Source organism: Petaurus breviceps, unplaced genomic scaffold, assembly GCF_028583685.1.
Source record: "Petaurus breviceps papuanus isolate PSGF00001 unplaced genomic scaffold, PetGlider_PUasm1.0 79, whole genome shotgun sequence".
Taxonomy (NCBI): domain Eukaryota; kingdom Metazoa; phylum Chordata; class Mammalia; order Diprotodontia; family Petauridae; genus Petaurus; species Petaurus breviceps.
The window spans coordinates 25,490,261-25,517,207 of record NW_027186523.1 but is presented as its reverse complement, the minus strand read 5'-3'; the positions used below and the strand labels follow the sequence as shown (position 1 = coordinate 25,517,207).

Below are 26,947 nucleotides of genomic sequence, written 5' to 3'. Positions count from 1 at the left end.
ATTATTACAAACATGTAGGAGATATAATTTCATTAGTTAATGAATTTCTTTACATGTTCTTCATTAGATCATTCTCCATATCCGTTCAAGGTAAAATGGTGAAAGTATACATCACTATTGGTAAAAATCAATTTCAATAAAGAAGAGTTCTACTTATAAGAAATAATCCAACTTCATTGGTGTTATAATAAATAAAACATTACCTTCAAATGAAGCATTTTAAGTATGTTATACTTATAAGTACATTTCTTCCTATGAAAAGATGGAATAGGAATTCTAACCCTTTTACAACAAAGACAAAAGGAAGCCGAGTCTGACCATTCTATCTGAATTTATGAAAAACATGCATTTTCAACACTAAAGAAACATTGTCTACAGCCAGTCGTACTTGAATGTTCGAATGATGTTATCAGTCAAATAGTCTACACAGTCAAGGCCATCTAAAAAAAAAAAACATAACAAAAAACAAAAAACCCAGTCAAAATAGCCAGACTGCTTTATATGCATATGTTTTACCTCAAATGCATTGCTTCTTTCCCATGTGTTTGTCTACATGGAGCAAGCAGAGGATATTACAGATAAGGAAGGGCAGGAACTTGGCTAGTCATAGAAATGAACGCCCTGTCATATTTAATTCTCGTTGTTTTAACTTGTTTTCCAAAGGGAATAGAACTTAGTCCAATGTTTTTTATCTGTTATTTTATTCACCATTTACACGTGGCCCTCTGACTTCCATCAAAACTGATTTTGCCTAAATAATTATAGTTACCATATTAAGTAGTATTCTCCACCTCATCTCCCAATTTTCATTTGTCACTATGTAAATGTTTTCTAAAAGTGCTTTTTCCCCCTAAAAATATTTCTCCAGGGACAACTTCAGTGAATATCTACAAATAATTAAAAACTACAAATATACTACTTTTGAAAGAATTATAACTTTTAGGATTGCTTTATTAATACAAAAAAATGGACATGCTATAGTCAAGATCTTTACACAGTTATTTGATGCAGGCAGTGTGATAGAGTAGAAAGAGAATTGTGCTGGTTTCAGAGAATCTGGGTTCAAATCCTCCCTTGACCTTACTACTTGTGGGATATTAGACAAGTGGTATGGTCTCCATTTTTATCTTTTAAATAAGTTAGTTAGATTAGATGTTCCAACTATTTGTTCTTAGCTCTGATCTATGATCCGAGATATCTATCATTGGTTTCACAAATAGAAGGGAATAGAGACAAAATAGTACAATCCTCATACTAACACACCCATGATGGTTAAATGACTCATTCAGATATACTTAATATTTATAGACAGAAGTTAAGCACTTGCCTTTCCTCTCTTCCATTTCAATGATAAACTACATATTCCTTTCCAGAAATGTAAATATCAATAGGGATTCTATTTAAGAGTGTTTTCTGTTCATATTGAAGCTGAGACCTTTAAAATACTCCTTACCACCACCACCACCACACATTTGTCTGTCACAAATATAGAAATGAGCTAGTCTTTGACAAAATATTTCTACAGATTCTAAAAGTATAGTTAAACATTTAAATGCTAATTAAAAGTTTTAAAATACATTTATGATATATTCTGTTGTATATAGGTGGAGATTGCTGTTTAGTTGGCACAAACAGAAGCTGGTTTTCTGCACATTCCTTCTTTATTCCATTGTAGCTATGGGGTTTTGATTCAAATGTTCCATATTGTATTACTGCCACCCTGTGGAACAGTTAATGAACTAGCTGAAGGCTGAATTTTTCAAAAACCTAATTAATGAAAGAATGCTTTCCTAGGTTTATTTTCCTGAAATAATTCACTAGTACATTGTTCTTTTTTTTCTTTGCACAAAATTTGGAGGAAAAAAGCATAAGAGATATATTTCACGTAAAATACACATGATTGAGCATTTAAAATGATTTGTGGATACCAGGTACTCCATATTTTTAGATGTCTTTACAAAATCTTACATTTTTTGATATAATAGTTGTATTCATTTAATATCATCAATATGTGTGCATACATACACACATCCATGCATATTTCTAGGTATTTGATAAATAATTCTAAGTATGAAATAAAGCCTTTAAAAACTAAAAGGCTACATTTACTTAAGATAATCATTTTTGGAGGGGAGAACCCTACATAGATGTGGGGAAAATATTTTATTACATAAACTAGATAATATTTTCAGATAGGAAATGTATATAACATTAAGTATTGCATATATGTACACACATATTATATACATATATAGAGGGAGATAGATATGATTGAGCTTTTAAAAATGATTACAAAAATTCAATTCCACTCAAAATTTGGGCTTTGGGTTTTCATAGTTTTGATTTTACATTCCTCAGAAAATGCTCTATAAATCACTACCCATTCATTAGGGCTTTAAGTAACATCGATTAGCCAATTATAAAAACTGTAACTCAGGGTTTCTTTAGTATTTCCAGGATGGGCTATTTTATCTGGAGACAGATTTTTATTAAAAATTAAACTACCTTCTCAAAGTATTATGCCCATACCTGCCTTTATCTTGTAATACTTTACTTTTTCCCTGTGATTCTCCTAGCATTAAGTGCCTCCTTGCAGTGAAATATTTTCCCAAACCACAAGGTCAACCTGGAAAAAAAATTCAGGCCATAGGAGCTTCTCATTTCCCAGCAGAAACCAGTTACTGGAAATTGTCACCTCTGCAATTATCGGCTATGCAAAGTTCAAGTTTAATTTTGTAATAGGCAAACCTCCAAAGAACAAATGGAAATGTAACTATATAGCAATGAAGGCAGTAAAATTGACATAAAAATATCAGATATCAAAACATACAGGAAGACATGAAGTCAGAGATGGGTCATTATCATTTTACTGTGCTTACTACAATTTAATAACATTGGCATTGGTCCCATAACAACATAGTTTTATATTGGACATTTTGGAACAAAAATTTCCACAATTTGTAAATGTGCTATAATTCAGATCTTTAGAATACTTATGGTCTGTTGTGTTGAAGCTCTGATAGAAATAAAAGCAGCCTAAATTTTTTTTGGCTCTTTCTATGCATTTAATTGATGTTAGAGGGTCTGAAAATTGTAAGGTGTCTCAGAACCTTGCAAGTCTTGATTCTTCTGCTGAGGACTGTGAAGAACAAACTAATTAGCTCCCATGGATTAGTTACCATCTCTATGCTGATGACTGGGCAGCTAGATGACCGTGGATAGAGCACTAGACTTGGAATCAGCAAAACTCATCTTCCTGAGTTCAAGTCTGATCTCAGATACTTACTAGCTGTGTGACTTTAGGCAGGTCATCGAACCCTGTTTGCCTCAATTTCCTCATTTGTAAAGTGATCTAGAGGAGGAAATGGCAAACCACTCTAGTATTTTTGCCAAAAAAACCCCAAATGGGGTATAAAGAATAAATAGGACACAACTGAAACAACTCAACAACAAAGTTCAAAGGACTCTTGACTCTACCTTTCCTACCTCGGTCTGTCTGCTGACCTCCAATCCAGCATTCTTTTTTAGACATCTTGAACTGTATATCCAGTAGATATCTTACATTCAGTACATCTAAAACAGAACACATTATCTTTCTCCCTAAATCCTACACCTCTCCTATCTCCCCAATTACTGGGATGTGTTTACATGTTGTTCCCATTGGACTGTAAGCTCCTTTAGGTCAGGGATTTTCTTTTACCTCTTTTGGTATTCCTAGCACTTAGCAGATAATAATTTAATAAATATTTATTGCTTAATAAATATTTATTGATCCCGTCTGTAATACTAGTGTTACTATATATGGGGCGAGAGTAGCACCAGGGCCTGGAAAAAAGCCGATGGTACCTGCATTTCCTCACCTACACAACTACCATCTTAACTTAGTTTATTGTGTCTGTCATACACACAGTGATTCTTCCTACTCTCCTCCCTCTACTTAAACACAGTCATGCACAGATGAACTCCTACTCAGCATATTCAAATTTGCCTTAAAGAGGTCCTGTATAGAAATGACTGCCAGCTGTAGGAAACTCCCTCTCACAGTTTTGGGGATCTTTTTGCCAGTGTCCTTAAAGGTTGGTACATAAAGACTACTGAGTGAAAAAGAAAGAATTTAGTTCATTCTATCTCAAGTGACGATAAAATGGCAATAAAAGTTTGAGGCTATTTTCTAAATGACATCCAACACAAGGACTGAAAAAAGACCCCAAAGAACTGGCCTTTTAAAGTTTGCATTGCTGAATTAAACATGTGTCTTAGCAAAATGTACACAGTCTCTGAATGATGAATAAATTGGCTCCTTGATTCCTACTAGTCTCAATCATATAGGGAAATTTAAATTCATAAGTAATAGGAATCTTAAGAAAGAGACATGATACAATACAATTTCCTTCTAAAACACAATTAAATTTATAGTAATGGTACTAAAATCCAGCGCATAAAGGAGAATCGTGTGTGACCAATGAAGAGTGTTTCAAGTGACCTTATTTCTTAGGGCAGATCTCTTCCTGTGACGATAATCTGAAAACAAACCTTGAATTAAATTTGGAGGGAAGAATCCAATCACATTAATTTCTCAAATTTACCCAAGTCTCTTATGGAGGGGACCAAATGACTGTCCAAAATGTATTTGGTATTTAATGGAGCTGCTCTGAGTTCCTGATATATTTCATCAGCAGTAAAATGTCTGAACATTAAGATTTCATTTAAAAAACTAATACAGGAATCAGTGAAATAAAAAAGGAGGAAATAAATAAAAATCCAAATATGACTACCCAGACACATTGTTCACTTGGGCTGCTAGTAAACTCAGCTTTGGAGTTCAGTACCATCTGCTCATTGTGTATGGTATTAAGAATGCTATGAATTTCCAGCTATTTTTAAAAATCAAATTAACATATAAAGAAATTATTTTGAACACAAAAGCCTGTTTTTTTAAGATGAAAAAAGTTACTTTACTTTTCCTATAAACATCATAAGAAATAAAATTTAGTTGGCTATATTTTTGAAAAAAATCTTGCAATATTATAATGACAGCATTGAGTAGTGTATTGCTGAACTTGCTTTTTTTTAATAAACGAAGACTATGGTATCATATGATCTGATACTTCAATTTATGAAAAAAATTTATTATCACATCAGTCATTTTGCTTAAAGCAATTATAATAAATTGCTTCCATATTTTAAGATAATAAGAAAAATTTCCACCCCCCATTTCCGTCTTTGTATATTTACAATACTTGACAAAGAAGTGATAAGCTTTGGGCACAGTGTATTTCCAAACAATATGCAAAACTGATATTAAACCCAAAGCATCATCAGCTGAGAGGTGACTGGCTTGGAGAGGTCAGTAAACAATCAGTCGAGTGATTTATTTCAGATGCCCTTCTTGGGTAATTCCAAATATTTCACTGTCAGTGACACTGAGAAGATTCATTTAAAAAAAGACGGGCTCTTCTGATTGAGGTCAAGGGGAAGAGGCCATCAACACAACTTCCCACAACATATATTTCACTTCACTCCATTTTCATGCACCAAATGGGTAAGGTTGTTGTGCTCACGATATGACTTAAAATTTCAACTAAAAATACTAATTAAACAGGAAAATAAGATAATAAAAAGATTGATCAGAAACAGGCATTTATTTTAATATTTCCTTTTTTGTGGGAATCATAAAACTAATGTTTTTGGACATTCTGAACATGTAATAAATTTCAAGTAATTAAAGCATTGGCAATTTCCCATAGGAAAATTCAAAATATGTTTTTATATTATTCTCTGCATAATATTATTCATTTTGCACAATTTGTTTTTAATATCACATTTGAAAAATATAGATGCCCCTCACTTTTGATAAATGTGTTTTTTTGGTAACATTAAAATCACTAAAGTTTTGTGTTACAATTTTTTTTAAAAGTTTATACTCCACCTCTCTCATGAATCTTGAAGCACTTTTAATCAGTTTTTCTCATTAATCATCACAACCTGTCTGTCAGGCAGAAGGAAAGCAATGTTTCGTTGTTTATGAGGAATAAAAAGGTAGGGAGAGAGTGGTACAAATAATTTCCCTGATGCTTATTTATGCCTGTGTGACTTTGGGCAAATCAGCAAGTGTTAATTAAATGCCTTCTGCATACCCTACGCTGTGCCAAGAGAGGAGGAGACAAGGGAGGCAAAAACAGTCCCTGTCTTCAAGAAAGTCACAATCTTACAAAGAAGACAACACATACACATGTAGATCACACACATCTACATGTGTATATATCATTCATGTCTATCTCATGTCTGTATGCACAAACAGGTGTGTATGTTTAGATGTATACACACAGGAGTATGTGTGTGTATGTTTGTATGCATACACACACATATATATATGTGCATTTGTGTGTATACACCTGGTCCCTTCCTGTCTTTCCAGTTTTCTTATACCTTCTTTCCACGTACTCTCAAAGAAGTTCTTAAAGAGCTTTAAAAGAAGATTTTATATTTGAACCTGGAGGTAATAGGGAGCTGCTAGAGTTTATTGAATGAGGAGAGGGAGCAGGCTTACATGATCACTTATATGTTAGGAAGATCATTTCGATAGCTGGAGGGAATATTTTACTAATGATTTAAAATAAAATAAATATGGTTTCCTATGGAGGCAGAAAAAAAGATGGACTGGAAAAAAAGATTGGAGAAGCTTGAGGCAGGGAGAATAATGAGAAGACCATTGCAAAGTCTACATGAGAGGTGACAAGGGCCTGTATCAGGGTTGTGGCAATGTCAGAGGTGAGAACGGTGATTATACAAGACATGTTAACAAGATAGAAATGACAGGACTTGGGAGATGGGAGATGGTGAGTTAGGAGTTAAGAATGACACTAATTACATATCTTGGTACAGTTAATAGCAGGTTTGCTTAGCCCTTGGAATGACTACTAATAGGGATGTAATTGAAGCACTGAAATCTTTTTTGTAAAGAACCCAACTATTTAAAACTATGCTTACAGAAACTCAACATTGGATGCCTTGGCTTAGCCTTTCAAAAAACAAACAATCAAAGTAGGAAAGAATTGTGATATGGTTAAATCACTTTTCCCCCCATGGCTTTGCTCTTAACTGTTCTGGAAGATTGGCAGAGAAAACAGATGTTTGGTGGATAGTTTCCCACGAGTATTATGTTCTTCACCAACTCTTGGAAAATAATTGTTAAATGTTCCTTTACACTGTATACAAAAAAAGCAAAAACACAAAACTGGCTTTCTGAAGGCTACTTTTAAAGAACATGTGTTACTGCTTTCCATTTCCCATCTGGCAACCTAATTCAGAAGAATTGTGAGTGTTGCTTCTACATACATTTTAAAATATAAATACTAGTAACATTTAAAATGAATAATATCTTTCTTCTTGGAGGACAACTCCTTTTACAATTAATTATTCCACTGTGAAAACACTTAATAATAATGGTGACTATGATTCCCTGTCTTATTCTTTTCCTCTTTCTGTTCCATTAGTTTTAGTGAAAATTCTAAAAGTTTATTTTTGGGAATTTTAGCATATCTTTGGAGTTTGTGTCCAGATTTAATTATAAATCTACTTGAAATAAGCAAATTGCCCTTTAGACAGACAAAAGTAACATGCCTTTATATTCTGCACCGGCCTTTGGGTTGTTCTAAGCCAAGTCAAAATGCTTTTTAGTTTTTCACTGATCCTGGGAATTATCTTCATCAATGTTATGTCTGGTACTAATTTTCTCCCTTCTCCCTTCACCTGTTTGGATTCGATTATATTGTTCATCTCAGTTTGGCACCGTTTGTAAGAAATTCCTGTTCATGAGTGAGCCTGTGAGAAATGGAAATGTAGGTAAAGATTGGGAGGCAAATATTTTCTAATTTGACACAGCTGTAGATGAGCAGAGACTCATTCTTAAAGCAATACCTATCTATAATTAGGCAGATTAGCATCCAAGAATAGCAGTTCTCACTCCCCCCCCAAAAAACCCAAACAAACAACTTTTTAATATTCTTATTTCTTGAACTTTTCACCCTTGTTAAAGTGTGTCATACATCTGCTGTCCTCATTTATCCATTTATACTGATGAATCCCAGTTGCCCTGCTTTGGAATGCTCTGAATTATTTCTAATGTGATGTGGCTGGCAACATACATAAAATATTCAATAGCCCTAGCAATGCCAAATAGAAAGCAATGGGAAGCAAAAATGGATTCATAAAACAATGGCATGATTTCAAAAAAGAATTTTCTCTAAATTTTACTATGATTTTGAAATGATGATTTTTTTTAAATTAAAAAATGCACAATAGCTTTAATAGGGGTAGGAAATTGAAGAGCTTATTTTGTGATGAAATCATGATTATGTATGTCTGGCATACATATTTAGTCATCTATAACTATGTCTTAGAAGACAGCTAGGTGGGCCTGGAGTCCGAAAGACTTGAGTCCAAATCTGGCCCCACTTACTAGCTTTGTGATCTGGGCAAGTCACTTAACCTCTGTTTGCCTTAATCCTCTGAAGAAGGAAATGACAAACTAAGGCAATATCTTGGCCAAGAAAACCCCATGGACAGTGTTGGTACAGGGAGTCATGAAGAGTTGGACATGAGTGAACAACAACAATGAATTTGTCTTATTCCCCTCACCAGAACATAAACTCCATAAAGGCAGAGACGTTTTTTTTTTGTCTCCTCCATGGTCTCATTTTGCAAACCTTAAAGCCCTATATAAAAGGTAGCTTTTGTTTATTATAACTAGTATTATCATAATTACCTCATAGTAGATGCTTAATACATTTTAAAATTAATTGAATAGAGCAAATGGATATTTACCAAACACTTCAGAATTTTTACAGACAGTGGATACTTAAGAAATGAAAATTTAGCATTTGGAAAGTTCCAAATAAGTTAGTTAATAGCAGTAACCTTGCAGTTGTGTCAGAATCTTGGATCATATCACAATAATTTTCATGACTGATTTTTAATCAGTTAAACTTGCAAAGATATTCATTTTAATACTGTACCATAGATTATAGAAAACAGTCAAATGTGAAAAGGGTATAAAAATAAACAAACACAATAGGTGAAGTGTTCTTAATTATTTTCATTATTCATTGTTTTAGTTTTAAAGTGAATATTTTACTAATGATTTTAAAGAAAACATTTGCTGTTTTCTAGGGACAGGGAAAGGAACTAAATGCCCCCCCCCCTGTGCTCCATGATGCATTATTTTATATTAATGGTTTAGCTTTCTCAAATATTTTAGCTTGTATTAAATAACTCAGAGAGTATAGTGGTATTATTTAATTAATCTCAGCTATGTGCTCTGTAAAGAGTGATGTTATCTTAACTTTAAAATTAGTAAAACGGTTTAAATGGGTTATGTGAACTTTTTTTTAACCTGGGAGAGACTTGAAAACTAAATGAAAGGACTCTAAGAAATAAATAAGTTTAGAAGTAGCGTTGCATCAGGTGGCTAGGTGGTGCAGTGAATAGAGCACCGGCCCTGGAGTCAGGAGGACCTGAGTTCAAATATGGCCTCAGACACTTAACACAAAAACCAGCCGTGTGACCTTGGGCAAGTCACTTAACCCTAATTGCCCTACCTTCCCCCCCTCCAAAACAAACAAACAAACAAACAAAAAAAGAAAAGAAAAGAAGTAGCATGGCATCAAGTAAAGAAAGGTTGCGTCAAAGTCAAATCCTGCTAGATGTTTAGGAGGCAGATTATTTTATTTCTCTGAGTTTGAGTTTCCTCACCTGTGAAAAGGGGATATTTTTCATCATATCTATCACATTTTTTGAGGAAAATGTTTGGTAAACACATTCCAGAGGAATGCGAGCTTGTAGTTTCTGATTTCATTAAAAAAAAAAAAATACCACTAGCCCTGCTGTTAGCATTAATCTATTGATAGACTGAACTATTTTGGACATCTTTGAATCCAAGCCTTTATATAGAATTATTAGAAAAAAAGTTATTCTTCCCACTCCCCCCATAATTCCTACAAGACTTCATTATTATTCATTACACAGAAAGTATCTATAATAAGTATCATAAGAAACCAGTAGGAACTTTTTCAGTTTTGATTAATGATTGTCTTGAGAATATTTTAAGAGTTATTGATAATGGAATATAATTGGTGATCAACTGTGCTGGGCTAAGGACAAAAAGCAATTTTCCAAGTAATAAGCTCTTTCACTTAGTGTATACACACAATATTCTTAAGGCATGATATTAAAAAAGAAAGCAGGATCTAAAGGCCCATGAACTGTTTGGCCTGCAAACTTATTAGTGATAGATTTCTGTCTGGATCCTTCCTGGAAAATAATATTTAAAAAACAAACAAACAAAAAAACACAAGTGTTATTTGTTTTGTCACTTGATAGAGGCTTAACACAGGGGGAAGAAAACTCTTCTGAAAAAATTGCTTGTAGGCCCCAATTCAGGAAAGTCATTATCAGATGACAGCCATCCTTGATGATTCTGGTATTAGATCTTCCGTCTCTCTCAAAGGTCACATTGTGAGATTCCAAAAATTATATACTTTAAGGCCAGGTCCAGAGTATCAAAATACGCTAGGTTGAAAACATCATTTTATCATTTCTCATTCTCTCTTTTCCTCCATACTTTAAGAGATGGCCCTGCTCCTTGCCAAGTCTTATTACAACCTCTCTTTTTCTCTTGATCTCATTTCCTTCTAAGGGACTTGTCCACTGGATTGTTCCTTCTGTTTCATTTTTAATGAATCTAAATTCACTGGATTTATCTTTTTTCTTTTTTGCCTAGAAACATGTTTGTCTCCCCCATCCTAAAGAAATAAACAAAAAACACAAAGGCCATTTATTTAACCTCGCTTCCATTTTCTTTTATCTCACACATTTTTCAATCCTTTACAATCTGGCTTCTAACACTACCACTCAATTGAAATTCTTCTCTCCAGGATTACCCATGACATCTTAACTGCTATATCCAATGGTCTTTTCTCAATTCACGTTTCTAATTCTCTACAGCTTTTGACACTGTAACCTATCCACACTTTTCTTCTATAATTCTCTGTCTCTGTCCCTCCCTCCACCCACACTTGTCTGTTTTCTGTTTTGCCCTGTCTCTCACCATCTTTTCATTCACTAAGTGTGGCCAGGTCTCTCTTCTCTTTTCATTCTCTTTAGTGATTTCATCAGGTCCCATAATTATCATCTCTGTGCAGTTTACTCTCAAATTTATATTAACAGCTCTTCTCACTTTTGAATTCCTATAACACTAAAAACTCTGTGGAATATTTAACCCGAGTGTCCTGTAGGCATAATAAAGTCAACCTTTCTAAAGCAAAAGTCATTATATTTCCTCTAAAGTCCATCCCTCTTCCAAACAAACCTACTACACTTCGAATGTTTGGGACTCTGGAGTTGACCTTGATTCTTCCATCTTCCTCATTCCCCACATTCAGTCAGTTGACGTGTCTGGTTGAGTTTACCTCCATGGTATCTTGCATATTTCCACTCACAGGAATACTGTACTCATCAGCTCTTGTATGGACTACTGAAATAGTCCTAAATGTACTTCCAGTTTCCTGTCTTTTGCTTCTCTAATCCATCTTCTGTACCAGTGGTGTCTAACTCAAATAGAAATAAGGGCCATCAAATCATACATAAGGATCCCTGAGGCCCACATATTGAATGATAATTATAATATTACTAATATAGTGATATTATCTATGTTTTGTTATATTTTTATGTATTGTGTTAAATATTTTCCAGCTATATTTTATTTTTGCTTTTTTTTTTAGGGCAACTGGGGTTAAGTGACTTGCCCAAGGTAACACAGCTAGTTTTTGTGTTAAGAGTCTGAGGCTGGATTTGAAATCAGGTCCTCCTGACTCCAGGGCCAGTGCTCTACTCACTGCATCACCTAGCCGCCCCTCCAGTTATATTTTAATCTGTTTTGAGCCACACTTAGGAGTTTGTGGGCTTTATGCGGTCCACAGGAAGTAAGTTTGACATCTCTGCTCCATAAAATAGTCAAATGAGAATTCCTAAAACGTATTTCTGATCACTATTACCATAGTGTGTAAAATCCTGGTTCCCTACTGCCTCTAGGATAAATTTTAGACTTCCTACTCTTTTTTCAAGTTATTTCTCTTTATTCATTCTCTGTTCCCACAAACCTGGCCTATTATTAATTGTTCATCATTCCTATCATTCCAACTCCCATTTCCATGCCTCTGCACACATGGTTCCTCATGACTGGAATGTGCTCCTCAACTCTGTTGCTAAATCCCACGTGAGACCTCTCATCATTCCCTTAGTTGTTAGGGCTTACTCCCTCCTGAAAGTATTCTATATGTACTTATCTGAGTATATGATATAAACTGTCACTAGAATCCTGGATGACAGGGCTGATCTCTCTCTGTCTCTCTCCATAGAATCTATCACAGTGATCACAGTGCTCGGGACAAAGACTCAGCTTCATAAATGTTCATTGAATTATACCGAATATTGCTATTTCATGACAGTCCCTTTGAACAGTATGTCCGTGATTCAGACAGGGAGATGATGTATTGATATAATTAAACACAGGCCAGTTAAGTGATAATAAAGCAACAGTATGCCCCCTGCTGCTACAGATAACACCACTCTTCCATTTTAAATGTTCATCTGGAGTTTCCAAATTGAGCAGTGTTATAGTGTGACACCAGGGAAAACACACAGGACTTAGAGTAGAGAGACCTTGGTTCAGATGGAGGTGTTGACACTTGTTAGTTGTGTGATCCCGGGCAAAGCACCGGCTTAGTTTCTTCACATGTAAAATGAAGTTATTGATCAAAAGAGTTATAAGTAAAGCACATTTTAAACTGTAAAAGGGTTATTATCACCATATTGAAATGAGCTATTTATTGCTAACTTAAGGATCTAGTTTGAGGAACAAAATGAATGTGTGTGTATACAAACATACATAATGTATGCACGTGCAGAACAATATATGTATGCACAACACATACATATATGTATATATGCACACGTGTCTGTATTTGCCTGTTTATTATAAATGAATGCCCTGCACTTGTAAAATTATTCTCTCCTGAAATTAAACAATGCCTTGGTATTAAAAAAGGGCATGTGTAGCTTTATAAAGCAGCTGTCAGAAATATAATTGAACAGTGGGAGAGGAAAATCCTTCTATTACTTGGTTAGATTTTGCATAAGGTGAGTCATTTATTTAGTTGTTAATAATGCCCCCCAATACACAATCTCTTAAATAATGTATTTGCACAGTAAAGTGACTGGAATGAAGAAAAAAATAATCTTTTAGAATACCAATAATATTTTTTAGATATCTAGCTTTTTATTATTTATTGTTTATTATAATTGTATTATTTAATATAAAATATAATTATATTATAATTTTAGCTTAATTATTACTTAATATTTTTAGATAAATAATATTTACTTCCAGAAATAGAATTGTGTAAAAATAAAATGAAAGTATTGATTCTTAATTCATCTTATTTCAGTTATATGTGTATGTATACACATATGTGCTGCATACACATAAGTTTAGCATGGTATGGTGAATGGAGAATTAGCCTTAGAAACAGGGAAACCTGGGTTCAGGTGCCACCTCTGACTTCTACTTTCTGTGTGACCTCGTTCAGGGAGGCCATTTAACCTCTGCATGCCCTGAGCAGCTCTCCAAGCCCATAAATTTTAGAGAAGATAAATAGTAGGGGCTGCTCCTTATCAAAGGGTTCCTATATCAGTGAAATCATAGGTCTAGTCAGAGATACATGCACATGTATACATGTATACATGTATGTATATCTGTGTGTAGCTGTCTGGCTTCAATGCAAACCCTTTTTCATATGCACATATTTAAACGTAGGTTTGCAAACGTGCCTTATTTAATTCTGCCAGTCCTTTATCCTTCTCATCTGGATCATGTACCATTCTAGTATATGTATTGTCTCTATTCTATTAGGATGTAAGATCCTTGAAATCTGGGCCTGCCTTTGCTTTTGTCTTTGTATTCATAGCACTTAGCACGGTGTCTGGCACCTAATAAGGGCTTGATAAAATGCCTTTTCTTTTTGTCTTTGGATTAGCTCCCACTTTGATTCCTCTGAGATCACGGTATCCCACAATTCACAGTCATGTGAGATTCCTGATAGAGTAAAGATATTAAAACTAAAGAACATACAGCAGCTATGGATAAAGTAGCTATGTTGAAAAAAATTTTATTTCTACATAATAGCTCATCAGCTTGAAAAACTTTGTTGGTTTCCAACATTATCCACTCTTGTTTGTTCCTCATTATTAAATCAAATGCCAAGTCCTGTTACTTCTACTGACTCAACATGTCCCCTTCTCTCCATTCATACCACAGCCAGCTGAGGCCCTCATCCCCTTTCCGCTACTAGAAAAGTTTCCTGCTGGGTTGCCCTGCATCCAGATTCTCCCCATTGCAATTTATCCTCCGCACAGTTGTCAGATTGAGATTCCTAAAGCACAGGTATGGTGTCCCTCCGCTGCTAGACAATCTTCAATGACTCCGTATTTCCTCTTTGATAAACTATATATTAATCTGTAAAGCATTTAAAGCCCTTTATATTTGGCTCAAGCCTCTATTTCCAGAATGGTCACATATTTCCTGCTCTCATGGGTGCTATCATGCAGTCTACCAGATCTATTTGCTGTTCCCCACATATGACATGACAACATCCATTGTTACAAGCTTCCCCCCTGCCCCATGCCTGGAATGGTCTCTCTCCTCACCTCCATCTCAAGAACTCCAGCTCCCACTAACACTCAGCTCAAGTGCCATCTGCTTACACATTCTGGGGTCTTTGTAAACAGCGTCTTACGCGTCATTTGTTGTGCATCCCCAGTACCTGGCCTGGTGTCTTGCACATGGGCCCATAATAAACTCGTGTTGATTTATTGATTCAAGGCCCTCTCTTGATTCCCCAGTTAGTAGTGGATCTTTGGAATTATTTTTGTATTTACTTTAAACATATCTTTACTTATCTGTAAATAAAGTACAAAGTAAACTTAATTAGAGAAAGGACTGTTTAATTTAATTTCGTAGCACAAGCTCCTGGTTTGTGGTAAGGCACTTAACAAAAACTTGTTGAATTTAATGTTATTTTCTTTTAAAGCATAAGAAAATTCACATAAATTTTGTTGACAACATTGAATTTCATCAGTGGAAGGAAACTCAGAAGCCATGTAGTCTAATTTCCTTATTTCACAGATAAAAATACTGAGGTCCAGAAAGGTTCAGTTACTTGTCTAAGGTCACAATGAGAACAAATGGCACAGCAGAGACTTCTGACAGCTAGTCCAAAGTCATTCAACATTTATGAAGTACATTAAGCTGGATTGTGCTTGGGGCACGACAGTCATCTCTGGGGACACAAAGACGAAAAACGGCATTGTCCTTGCTTAACTGTCATTAGAAAGATATAGCAGAGACATCATTACGTACAATGAAAGATAGCATAAGACAGAGGCAAAGGAAATTTTCAGACAAAATAATGCAGTAAAATAGAAGGAAAAAAATCACTATGACATAGGGGGATTGAGAAGGCCTCAAAGAGGAGAGATCTTATGAGATTGGTGGAGTTGTGCAGGCCATGCTAGGAACAAGAGAGAGAGAGACAGAGAGAGAGAGAGAGAGAGAGAGAGAGAGAGAGAGAGACAGAGACAGAGACAGAGACAGAGACAGAGACAGAGACAGAGAGAGAGAGTGTGTGTGTGAGCAGGGGGTGGTGGTATTGTCCCAGCATATGGGGATAGAAGGCAGAGTCAGAAAGGGAGCAGCTCTTTATCTAGCTTCACTACGCTGCAGAGTACATGAAGGGCAGTAAGGTGAAACAAGGTTAGAAATGAAAAGGTCCTTCAAAGACTTACTGCTGCTGATCCTTTCACATCTCTGTAATTAGAACAATACACTCCTTGTACTTTCTTCTTAAATTACAATTTGTGCCAAAGATGTTCCCCTCTCCAGAAAATTAAGACATATTTCAAAGGGGCAAACTCAGACCTGATAAACATAGCGGTTGCTGTTTTTTAAAGAGAAACTACTTGCACTTCAACAATACTCTGACTATAAGATTTAATGGAACATAAAATTAGTTTGGTCAAAAGGCATCAAAATATACTAAGCAGGTTTATGTAGCATTTTTTCCCTGAAAATCTCTATGACCTTGCATTTACCACACACCTATAATATGATGATAATTTATGTTTACAATGATGATCTGAAGCCACTTTGAACTAAGGTATCTTCTCAGTTTCCACAGGGAGATTAAGCTGTGTTCAATATAGCTTTAATGTTAAGTGAATTTTACTGTATTTGAATTCTTTGAAAGCTGGTAAACCATGAATGGCATAATTGCCTATCAACCTATCAGAAGAGTTAAATAAAATGATCACTCTATTCTCTGATCAGGACAGATAATAGATAATTCAACAATAATTATAACAGAGCTGATGCTTCTATTATAATAAACAAGATTGAAAACCCAGGACTTAATCCCAAACTTATTTAGGGGTATTCATATTGAGCAAACTAACACTATCATTTAATTCTGGTACCTTTTAAAAAAAGAAGCATCCTTTTTGATTTGACTACCCCATAAAAGTGCCACTGGATTTTTTAAAATAAGAAATAGAGATTGTAGAGGGCAAATGTTTGCAATTGGGATTCATTTGTTTTGAGTGTTGCTTTACTGCAGATGGGATGCATATGTTGCTAGACAGTAGAAGGGACCAGAATGTTTTACAAGTTCACCCAATGTATTAGAATGGCTGCCAGTTTGGATAATGCCAGCATACCATTAATCATGCTAGCAAGTGATTTTCAAACACTTCAACTTTCACACTGTTTCAATATTACTGCTGACCTCTGTGCTCTTAAGAGGGGAAAGAATTGGATTTGAGGCCTGAATTCAAAGGGAAATTGGTTAAAATTGCAGACAGCTTCCCAGTGATCATGTACTATTTAAATCCTAAAAATGAGTGTAGTATAAGTGAGTCTATATAATTTAGCATGAGGGTTTTGTTTTTTCCAGATTTTTTTTGGAATATAATACATAGTAATTTTCCTTTTAAAGAAAGTATCTTGCTCATTTCTTTTCATTGTCTTACGTTATCTTTCTAATTTTCCCCATCTCTGTGTCTGTGTAACTATTATGTCTTCCATGTTTCCCTGTGTCCTTGATCATTCCTTCTTTTTGGAGTCTATAGAAATAGGGATAGGATTGAATCTGTGAAGCTTCTATTTTCAGTAATATCAGAATATTTGAATCCATTTTACTAAATTATTGGTACCAAGCAAATGTAAAGAGAAACAAAGGAACTTTCCAATATCTTGTATCATGTAGTGGATTTATGAGAGAATGTGAATAAGGATTAAATAAAATGACTGAATAAGTTGTGGTATATGATTATGATGGGATACTACTGTGCTATAAGAAACAATGACTTGATCTTAGAAAAACATGGAAAGACTTACATGAAGAGTGAAATAAGCCGAAGCAAGAGAATGTTGTATACAGTAACAGCAATATTGTTTTAAGGACAACTTTAAGCAAATAAGTTATTTTGACTATTATAAATAACCAAAGCACCTACAAAGGACATGTGAAGGAAGGCATTATCTGCAGCCAGAGAAAGAACTGGTAAATAGAAATATGTATAGAATAATTTTACACATACACATACACACACGTGTCTAATGGTAGCCTTCTCTAGGGTGAGGGGCGGAAGAAACAAAAAGGGAAAGAAGAAATTTACATGACAGCTTTAAAAAGAATAACAAGTTTTACATAATAGACTTGCAGTTTCGTGTGTAATCATTTTTAATTATATACTGTGTTATGGAAATACTTGTTTTATCCCATAAGTTAAAAATAAAATATATTTAAAAAATTAAAAAAATATAAATAGAATTGAACAAGATGAAAAAGCAATGAGCAGCTGATACTGTCTTCTCCTCTACAGGCATATTCATCTACTCTATTTATAACATATATATTGGTGAGTGCTCATGCATATATTTATATCATATACATACACATGACATATATATCATAAAAAGTTATTTATCTCTAGGTATACATATTTGTTTATGTTTTGTCTCCCAGTTACACTTTAAACTTCTTGGGGTCTATATAGCTTTTGTCTTTGTATCCTCAGTACATAGTGAGTGAGTGCTTAATAAATACTTACAGAACAACTGATGGGGTGGCTTGATAATTACACGGTTGAAGAGAAAGTCCACAGATCCATTGAAAATGTGAGGAAGCAATGCTGAACCCTACTAGATCATGCCACTTAATGTATACTCAAATATCAGTTATTTTTAATTCAAGAAATGACATCATCCTCTAGTTCTTGGTGACCAATATTTTCCCAACCTACCCTTAACTCCCACTTACAACCAAAAAGAATTAGAAGAGCTTTCCAAAAAAAAGTGATAAAATGGTACTTACTTTTTTGTCTTTGTTGTATTTGGTGAAAATCTCCTGTGCTCTCTCTTCGCCTCCATCCGTAAACAGCATGATGATCTTATTACAATTGGCTCTAGAAACGTTGTACTGCAAAACATATGTATAATCAAATTATGTTTAGGATACAAAAGACCTTATGATGGAAACAACTAGGAAGCAAGGACACTACATATCTTATTGTAACCAAAAATCTTGGAGGGGGTTTACACCCTCATGGTAATGATAGATTCTTAGAGGAATTTTGGTGACTTAAAATATGATAATAAAAAAAATCAACCCAAGGAAAATGTTGCTTCATAATTGTTTTTAAAGTTTTAAATTGTCAACAAATAGAAGAGGTATAAGAAATTGCTACTTATTTAGACTATATCAAAAAGAGCTTCCCTGAAAGTATCCTTACCTGTAAAATAGGACCAATAGCCACATCTACCTCCCAGGTAAAAGAAGGCTCTTTGCAAAACCTTACCAAGTAATATATAAATGTCAGTTGTGAGGTTGTTGGCTACTACCTGAAGCAACCATAAGGAACAAATAAATTTAAACAAAATTCAGATTAAAAAGCCACCGTGGAATAGATGGCCATTAAGGTCTCTTCCAACTCTCAATTTCTGTAATTTTATGAAATACTTGCTATAAGTACTTCAAAACCTTTGTGAATAGCAAATCACTGCTATTGGTTATCCATTAATTTGCAATTCACACATTCATTTCTTTATCAGGAGAGCAATATCTCTTAACTACACAAAAGTGAGGCAACAAAATTAATGTAAAAAAACCTTACAATTGTATCTGAAGAAAAAAAAAGTTCCCTCAGAAGGAAGTTGAGGTTTATGAAAAAAAGACTATATGAAAAAGATTAAATAATATTTTTATTTGCCAAAATAGTAAGTAGCAAAGAGCTAATCAATTTATAATTCTGATCTTTCTAAAAAGTTCAATATTTTAGTTTATAAACATGTACAATCATTATTAGAGTTTGTATTTAAATACTTACCTAAAACTTAGACATACATGATGCATGTTTGTAGGTTCACTTTGCTCCCCACTCCCAATTTTCAAGGGACAAATAAATCTTACTTTCTGCTATACAGAGAGAACTATACGGGAAGTGTTTTTAACTGAACAAAAGAGCTTTTCATTAAATGATATTATTACATGGCAGAATTTTGCAGGAATTAGTTTTAAGATAATATTGCAAAAATCAAACTACTGGCATAAATGTGTTCTAAGAAAAAAAGTAGTTTGCTTTAAAAAAAAAAGAAGAGTTTTGTCACTTTGAAATGATGGGTCATTTTTTTGGTGAACGACCTTCTTGGCAGTAAAAGAGTCGTGACTCCATTTTCTCCAAGTTACTCCTGTCATAGGTTTACTGATTCCGAGAACTCTACCACTCATTTACTTGGTTTTAAACTTTGTCATCTGTCAGATTATTAAAATGTATCAGTGATATTGGTATGCACATTTTCAGATCCTTTCCTTAGAAGAGATATTGATGCAAAAAGGGGAAAGGGATGAGACCATTGTGTACTAGGATAGGCGATGAGCAGACAGTAAGATAAATTCTATCTGTAATGCCTGAGATTAGCACTGTTCATAACTTATTGAACACTAAATTCTCCAGTATATCAGAGTATGATATAGTAAAATTGTTGTATATTTTAATCAAGTTACAACTAGAAGCATGTGAAAAATGAATGAATGACTTACAGAGAATTAATTGGAGGGAAATTATTATGTCAATAAAAAAACTAAAATGAATAAGTAAATGAAATTCAGGCTCATAATAGTGTAGACCCTATGAAAGCATAATATTTCAGGGACAACTCCTTGTAGAATTAATTCAGACTGGTATCTAATGTGGTGCCATGGGGATCAGTGAGACGTCTAATTCTATGTAATGCCTTCATCACTGATGTGGAAGAGTGGATGCACTGTGCTGGAATGCAATTCCCAAACAGCAAGAAATTAAAAGATGGTTCAGGGACCAATGAGGATTATGGAAATTCTATCTTACAATGTGAAATGGTAGGAGCATTTGAGAGATCATAATGATATTCGACTTGAAAAAGGCAAGACATGATGATTGAGAGAAATTTTTAAAAAAACAAATATATTTCATATAGAAGAAAAGAATGGAAAGAAGAAATTCTGAGAGAGACCTTGGGAATAACTGAGCACATATTAGAAAAGCATTTGCAAATGTTATGTGTTGGCACAAAAGGCCGATATGATTTGGATCCTATATGCAGAGGCAGCAGGTAATGAATCTGGGACTTAATATTTCCTCTCTAGAGAGATTGCTTCTGAAATACTACATTTGGTTTCAGGCACCTCATTACCAGACTATTATAAGCAAAACTAGAGGGAATGCAGAAAGGCAAACCAAAATAATTAAAAGGCTATGACCCAGAAAACTTGATTACTATTTCAGGGCTGAAAAAAACTACACTTTAAAATACTGTTCTCTTCCACTTCTAAAAGTGAAATATTTCTAAATCTGTTGATAGTTAAAATAAATAATATTGCATTTCTCTTATTTTTTTAAACAAAGAAATAAGTTTAATATGTGGAATCAAAGATACTTGTGATATTTATCTATGTTTTTACCCTAATTTTCTTCTAAATAACGTAGAGCTAAAATAAACTGAAAGGTGATTGGTCAGCTCCCCAAATCAACAGATATTTTTTAAAAAATTATATCAATATAACTTTATATTAAATAATAATTGAATGCCTCTAATTTGAATCAGTACCCATGTTTGCTATTGTTTTTTTTTTCTTTTTGGGGAGAGAAAAGTCAAAAGATAATGATATCATTTTAACTAGTACTTATCATCAGTAAGCTGACCATAACACACTACATAGAAAAAACAGAAATATTATTTTGTTTCTTTTCCCCCCCTCTACTAAAGAGAATAATCTTTCAATTTGAAATGATAGAACCAATGGCAAATGGGGAAGTGAAATAAAAATAAGTGAAGGTATAATAATAGAGCATTCAGTTATACTTATTAAGTTTAAAACACAAGAGTTAGAGGAACTATATACTAAAACAGATGGGCCCCCGGAGGGAAAAATGAGAAATGATTGGGAGTTGCAAAAAATCAGATTTTGGTTCAGGAAAAAAAAAAAACTCTATAGAGCTATCCAAAAATGAAACGAGTTGGCTGAACAGATAGTCAGACTCAGCTATTAGTAGGAATCTTTAAAAAGAAGCTGAATGGCCACTTATTAGTATTTCTATACAGGTGATTGATTCCTCCATGTCGAGGTTGAATTAGTTGACCTCTGAAATCTCTTCCAATTGGGAGATTCTATGATGCGATTCAAAGAGCAATGTATATCTTTAATAATTAAAGGTAATTTTTGTTCTTGCTGAGCTCATTCTAAAGGCACTATGGGACTTGTAGTTCTTTTTCTATTGGGCACTCACCAGCTTCTCTTCTTTTATATTGTCAGTGGCCACAGTGTGTAGAGTGGAATTATTTACTCAAAAACCACTGAATACTTTGGTGACCAAAACAGAATGCTTAAAGCTAAGTCAACTCACCAATGACTGATGATAGAAAGAAAATGTCACTGGAAGTGTAATAGATAAATTGAGGAAAGATTCTCAAAAGATTCAAGACAAACAAACTCAACAGACTTGTATTTAGTGCCTTTAGTATACATTTTGAAGGGTTTGATAAATAGAATTGAAAAACCCCCAAAGAATATTGCCTTCCTGGATAATTTTATGCACATCTAACTTATTCATAGGGATCACAGATTTAAACATGGAAGGGACATCAGAAGCCAACAAGTTTAAAACCCTGGTTTTATAGATAAGGACAGTGAGGTCCTGAGAGGGCAAGTGACTTGCCCGGGGTTTCAAAACTAGTCAGTGACTGAGGCAGGATTTGAATCCTGGACTTCCTGATTCTACTTTCAGTATACTATTCAGTATTCACCAAATATCACTCAATATATACTAATTTGATTTTTTTTTTCATTTTGGAGGGCAAATGGGGTTAAGTAACTTGCCCAACATCACACAGCTAGGTTTATTTATTTATGTGTGTGTGTGTGTGTGTGTGTGTGTGTGTGTGTGTGTGTGTGTGTATGTTAAGTGTCTGAGGCCAGATCTGAACTCGGGTCCTCCTGACTTTGGGGATGGCACTCTGCTCACTGTGCCACCTAGCCGTTCCCTACTAATTTGATTTTAAATGCAATTCTAATTCGATTGTTTGAGATGGGGAAACAAACCAAGTTAGGGAATATTTCTAAAAGGAGTGAAAAAATTTGATGTTTTCCTATTTAAAATGATCATGCTCTTGAAGCAAAGCAAAGGAAAAGGGGGATGGTTGGCTTTCAACCAATGGTAGATGAAATGTATTATTGGCTTTTGCTCCAAATCAAATCTGGAAATTGGACATTGACCTTCTGCTTCTATGGTTTAGGAATCATTTGAGAAGTGATATGGATACTTACATTTAGCAGCTGCTCAAAAGCAAAGCTAAAGCCCTTTTTATAATCTGTGATGCCTTTAGCAGTGATGTTGTTCACAGCATCTTTCAGCACTTTCTTGTTTCTTACATTAGCCTGGACAAGATGTTGAAAGCAGCTCACATCCTGGGCATTGCTGTTAAACTGAAAAACAAAACAACACATATGCAAAATAAATTCCTGGTTTCCTTTCCATTTTCCCTTTTATGTTTCCAAGCACATGGTTCTAGGTTGATTATCTTATCTTTTAAAAGGAAATCTGAGTACATAGGCAAATCACAAATAGGTAGGTTGGGGGAAATAATGGCATTAAGCTTTAAACAGTACTTTACCTAGGCAATATGAACTACACCATTTGACTTAATCTCATTTATCTGTAAAATGAGGATGTTGGACTAGCACCTTCATCTGAGTTCCTATTCAATTCACTGTTGTATAAAATCTATGATTCTATGAAAGCTTAGGAAAGGAAGATATAATCAAGGTTGTTTGAATATGTAGAATTCCATAGGGAAAATTCAATATTCCATTGCCTAGTTAGGTGAGGCTTGTTGAGAGAATTTACTTCTGAACAACTGTGTAGAGATTTAACGGATCTAAAGATGGATGTTTCCAATAACTGGTGCCATCTTGGGCACTAAACTTAACTCTAGAACAATCGAATAACAGGACAGGTGAACCCATCTGGATTTATAAGAAGAGGCAAAATGTAAGACCACAGAGATTGTCAGTGGTGAGCACACACTGATACTTAAATGATAGCAAATGCCTATGGATTAAGAAAATGTCAGGTCAAAAGATGCTTCAGATTTACATAAAAAGAAGCCCTCTGTGACAACAACATATTGCTTTCAGAGAATGAAGTCACAAAAGGTAAAAGAATCCAAAAGTGTGTATTTAGGCTGTTATACTGAAGAAGTTTCCTGAAGAACCTAAAAAAATATAAACAGTGGAAAGATATGTGAAGATATTCGGGAAGTTTTTGTCTGAGGACTGACAAGCAAAGCAATTCATTTACTCCGGGTTGCTTGTTAGCAAAGGGGGCAATATCAATTTGTTGGAAGTCTTATGTCACTTGTGTCCTGGAGTTTTGCATGTACAAAGGGCATCTCCAAGGGGTGAATTGATCTTTCTGCTTGAATGATTTAGAAGAAAAGTGCCTTGTTATGCGGAGGGACTCCAGTGGCCTGCACTACATGTCTACACGTGAGAGCAACACAATTCATGGAAACATAAGAGAATAATGTTTATAGGAGAGGGTGGACTCAGGTAGAAATCATTTTATTTTTTTAATTAACAAAATAGAAGGTGGGTTCTTTTGGAATTTTGGTGTTTGGAAGCCAGAAGTTTAAACTTATATTTATAGTACCATATTCTATTTAAATTCTGAATCACATGTTCATTTGACTTTGGGACTAGAAGAATTTCAAAAATATACTTTAGTTATTGTACCAGTTAAGAAACTGAGGCATAGAGAGGTTAGGTGACTTTCTCTAGATAACAAAGATTTTTAGGTAAAATGAGGCCTATATGTGAAGTCTTTAATTACTTGTCCCAAAATGTAGAAACACATCACATATTTTAAATTTAAAATATTTTTGCCTTAATCTTTCCAATATATTCAGTATATTATCAGTCCACATATTCTTTACATGGCAGTAAGCCATACACATTTTAACCTATCTGTATATAATTTGCTTTCTCCTTGAAGTATTCTAATCTTTTATTGTCAAATCACAGTATCTCAAAATTTGGATATGAAAAAGACTATAGCAATCATGGCAGCTAGGTGGGACAGTGGATAGAGCATTGGAAAGTCAGAAAGACCTCAGTTCAACTCTGACCTCAGAAACTAGCCATGTGACCTTAGTCAAGTCACATGACCTTAGTCAAGTCACAAAACCTCTTGTTTGCCTCCATTTCCACAACTGGAAAATGCTAATGATAATAAAATTATCTATTAGAGTTGTCTGGATCAAATGAGATAGTATTTGAGGAGAGCTTAGCACATGGAAGGCATTGTATAAATGCTTACTACCGTGTTTCCCCGATAATAAGACACTGTCTTATTAAATTTTTTGGACAGAAAAACACCAGAGGGCTTATTTTCAGGGGAGGGCTTATTTTAATGAACATTGACAGCAATTTTAATAAACAGGTAAATGTGAACAAAAAAATGTACCTTTATTTAATAATGAATTCAATAAAGAACAGGATGACATGCTTACTGCTGCAGCTCTGATTGGATGCAGCTCGGAGCGCGGTGTGCATTTCACAAGGGGCGGGGGGGACGGTGCATACAGAGGGTACCGTAATGTAGCGTATAGCGCAGGGGATCACCTTCACTACAGTAGCAATCTCAATAGGGCTTATTTTCGGGGGAGGGCTTATTTTAGAGGAATCTTACACAGTAAGGGGAGGGCTTATTTTTGGGATAGGTCTTATTATTGGGGGAACACGGTATGATGATGATGACTAGGAGGAAGAGGTTGTACTCACCTCACTCATTTAACAGATGAGGAAACTTAGCCTCAGAGAAGGGAAGGTGGCTTTTTTTTTTTTGGAAGGGGGAAGGCAAGGCAATTCGGGTTAAGTGACTTGCCCAAAGTCACACAAGCTAGTTAAGTGTCAAGTGTCTGAGGCTGCATTTGAACTCAGGTTCTCCTGATTCCAGGACCAATGCTCTATTCACTCTGCCACCTAGCTGCCCTCAAGGGAAGGTGGCTTTTCAATGGTCACATAATGAATAGGAGTCTATAAAGAATGATTTAAAGGAGAAGAAAGGAAATGTTCAAAGACCACTTGAACCAAAGTGTAAACTTTGGCAAGGACTGCATATGTAGGATAACTTATGGAATTATGCCCACAGATTCTTATCGCTTCTTGATATTCAAATGCATTTCAAAGAAGATAAACAGATACTCTAAGATAATTTGATAAAGTAAACAATTTTTTCCCCATTGGAGACATTTTAAAAATCTATTTTGACTGCAATAGCATAGGCCAAGAGTTATTTATGCAATAAACCAGCATATGAATACATTCATTTGATTCTTTTGTCTTTTTTTACTTATATTAATGTGTTATAGAAATAGGCAATATAAAATGTCAATGACATAAATAATGGTTTCATTCCCTTGTTGCTCACTTCTAAAAGTGCTATCCTCCAAAAATGATTTTCTTAAATATGTATTTTATTGTAAATTTAGCATCAAACAATAATGAAGTCAATTAAGCTTGCATTTACAACTAATAAAACTTTTAAAAGCCTTTAACATAAAACTAGCTATAGCAATTACAACCTTCCTCTGTTTCCTTCCTATATATCTATATCTATATCTATATATATATATATCTGCTCTCTCTGTCTCTCTCTCTGTCTTCCTCTCCTCTCTCCTCCTCTCTCCCCCACACTCCACAGGCACTATATATAATGATAACCTGGTTCTGCTTTCTTCATTTCACATTATTTTACTTATATTTCCCCCACCTTTCTTTATTCTTTGAATTTTTCATTAGCTACAATACAATATTCCAATACATTGAAACCTGTTGGTTTTTCCTATTTAAATGTTTCCCTTGGTTTCTGTTGTGTAGTTCAGTCAATCTAAAATTATTTGACTTCTAGGGGGTTGCCCTAAAAGTCTTTGAAAATCTAACATCTCAAGCCTAAGACCCAAAACAATATCTTACACTCCTTTAACCAAAGTGAAGCTTGTATTCATAGTTGGTGTAGAAATAGAACAAAAAAAAGAGGCACTGGCAAGGGATAGATATAAAACCTGAAAACTGAGTATATCCATCCTTATATTGCCTCTATTTTTCATGACAGAAAGATCAAAACAGATCTTTTAAAATATTTTTAAAATACTTTTAAAAGTAATATTTGTGAAAACTGAGGACTAGAAAAAAAGATTGCCATTGCACCACATGCCTTATATTGTTTGTGTTTAAGCTTG

General features: G+C 34.5%; 1 protein-coding gene across 1 annotated transcript in view; it reads right to left on the bottom strand.

Moving 5' to 3' along the window:
* The window catches only part of LOC138175717 (voltage-dependent calcium channel subunit alpha-2/delta-1-like), a 429,557-nt gene that overhangs the window by 97,230 nt on the left and 305,380 nt on the right, over positions 1–26,947 (bottom strand). Inside the window, exons 8-9 of the mRNA XM_069106216.1 lie at positions 22,974–23,132; positions 18,486–18,590 (exon numbers count right to left, since the gene is read on the bottom strand). Coding sequence (XP_068962317.1) covers positions 18,486–18,590; positions 22,974–23,132 — 264 coding nt within the window. The remainder of the gene's footprint in view (positions 1–18,485; positions 18,591–22,973; positions 23,133–26,947) is intronic.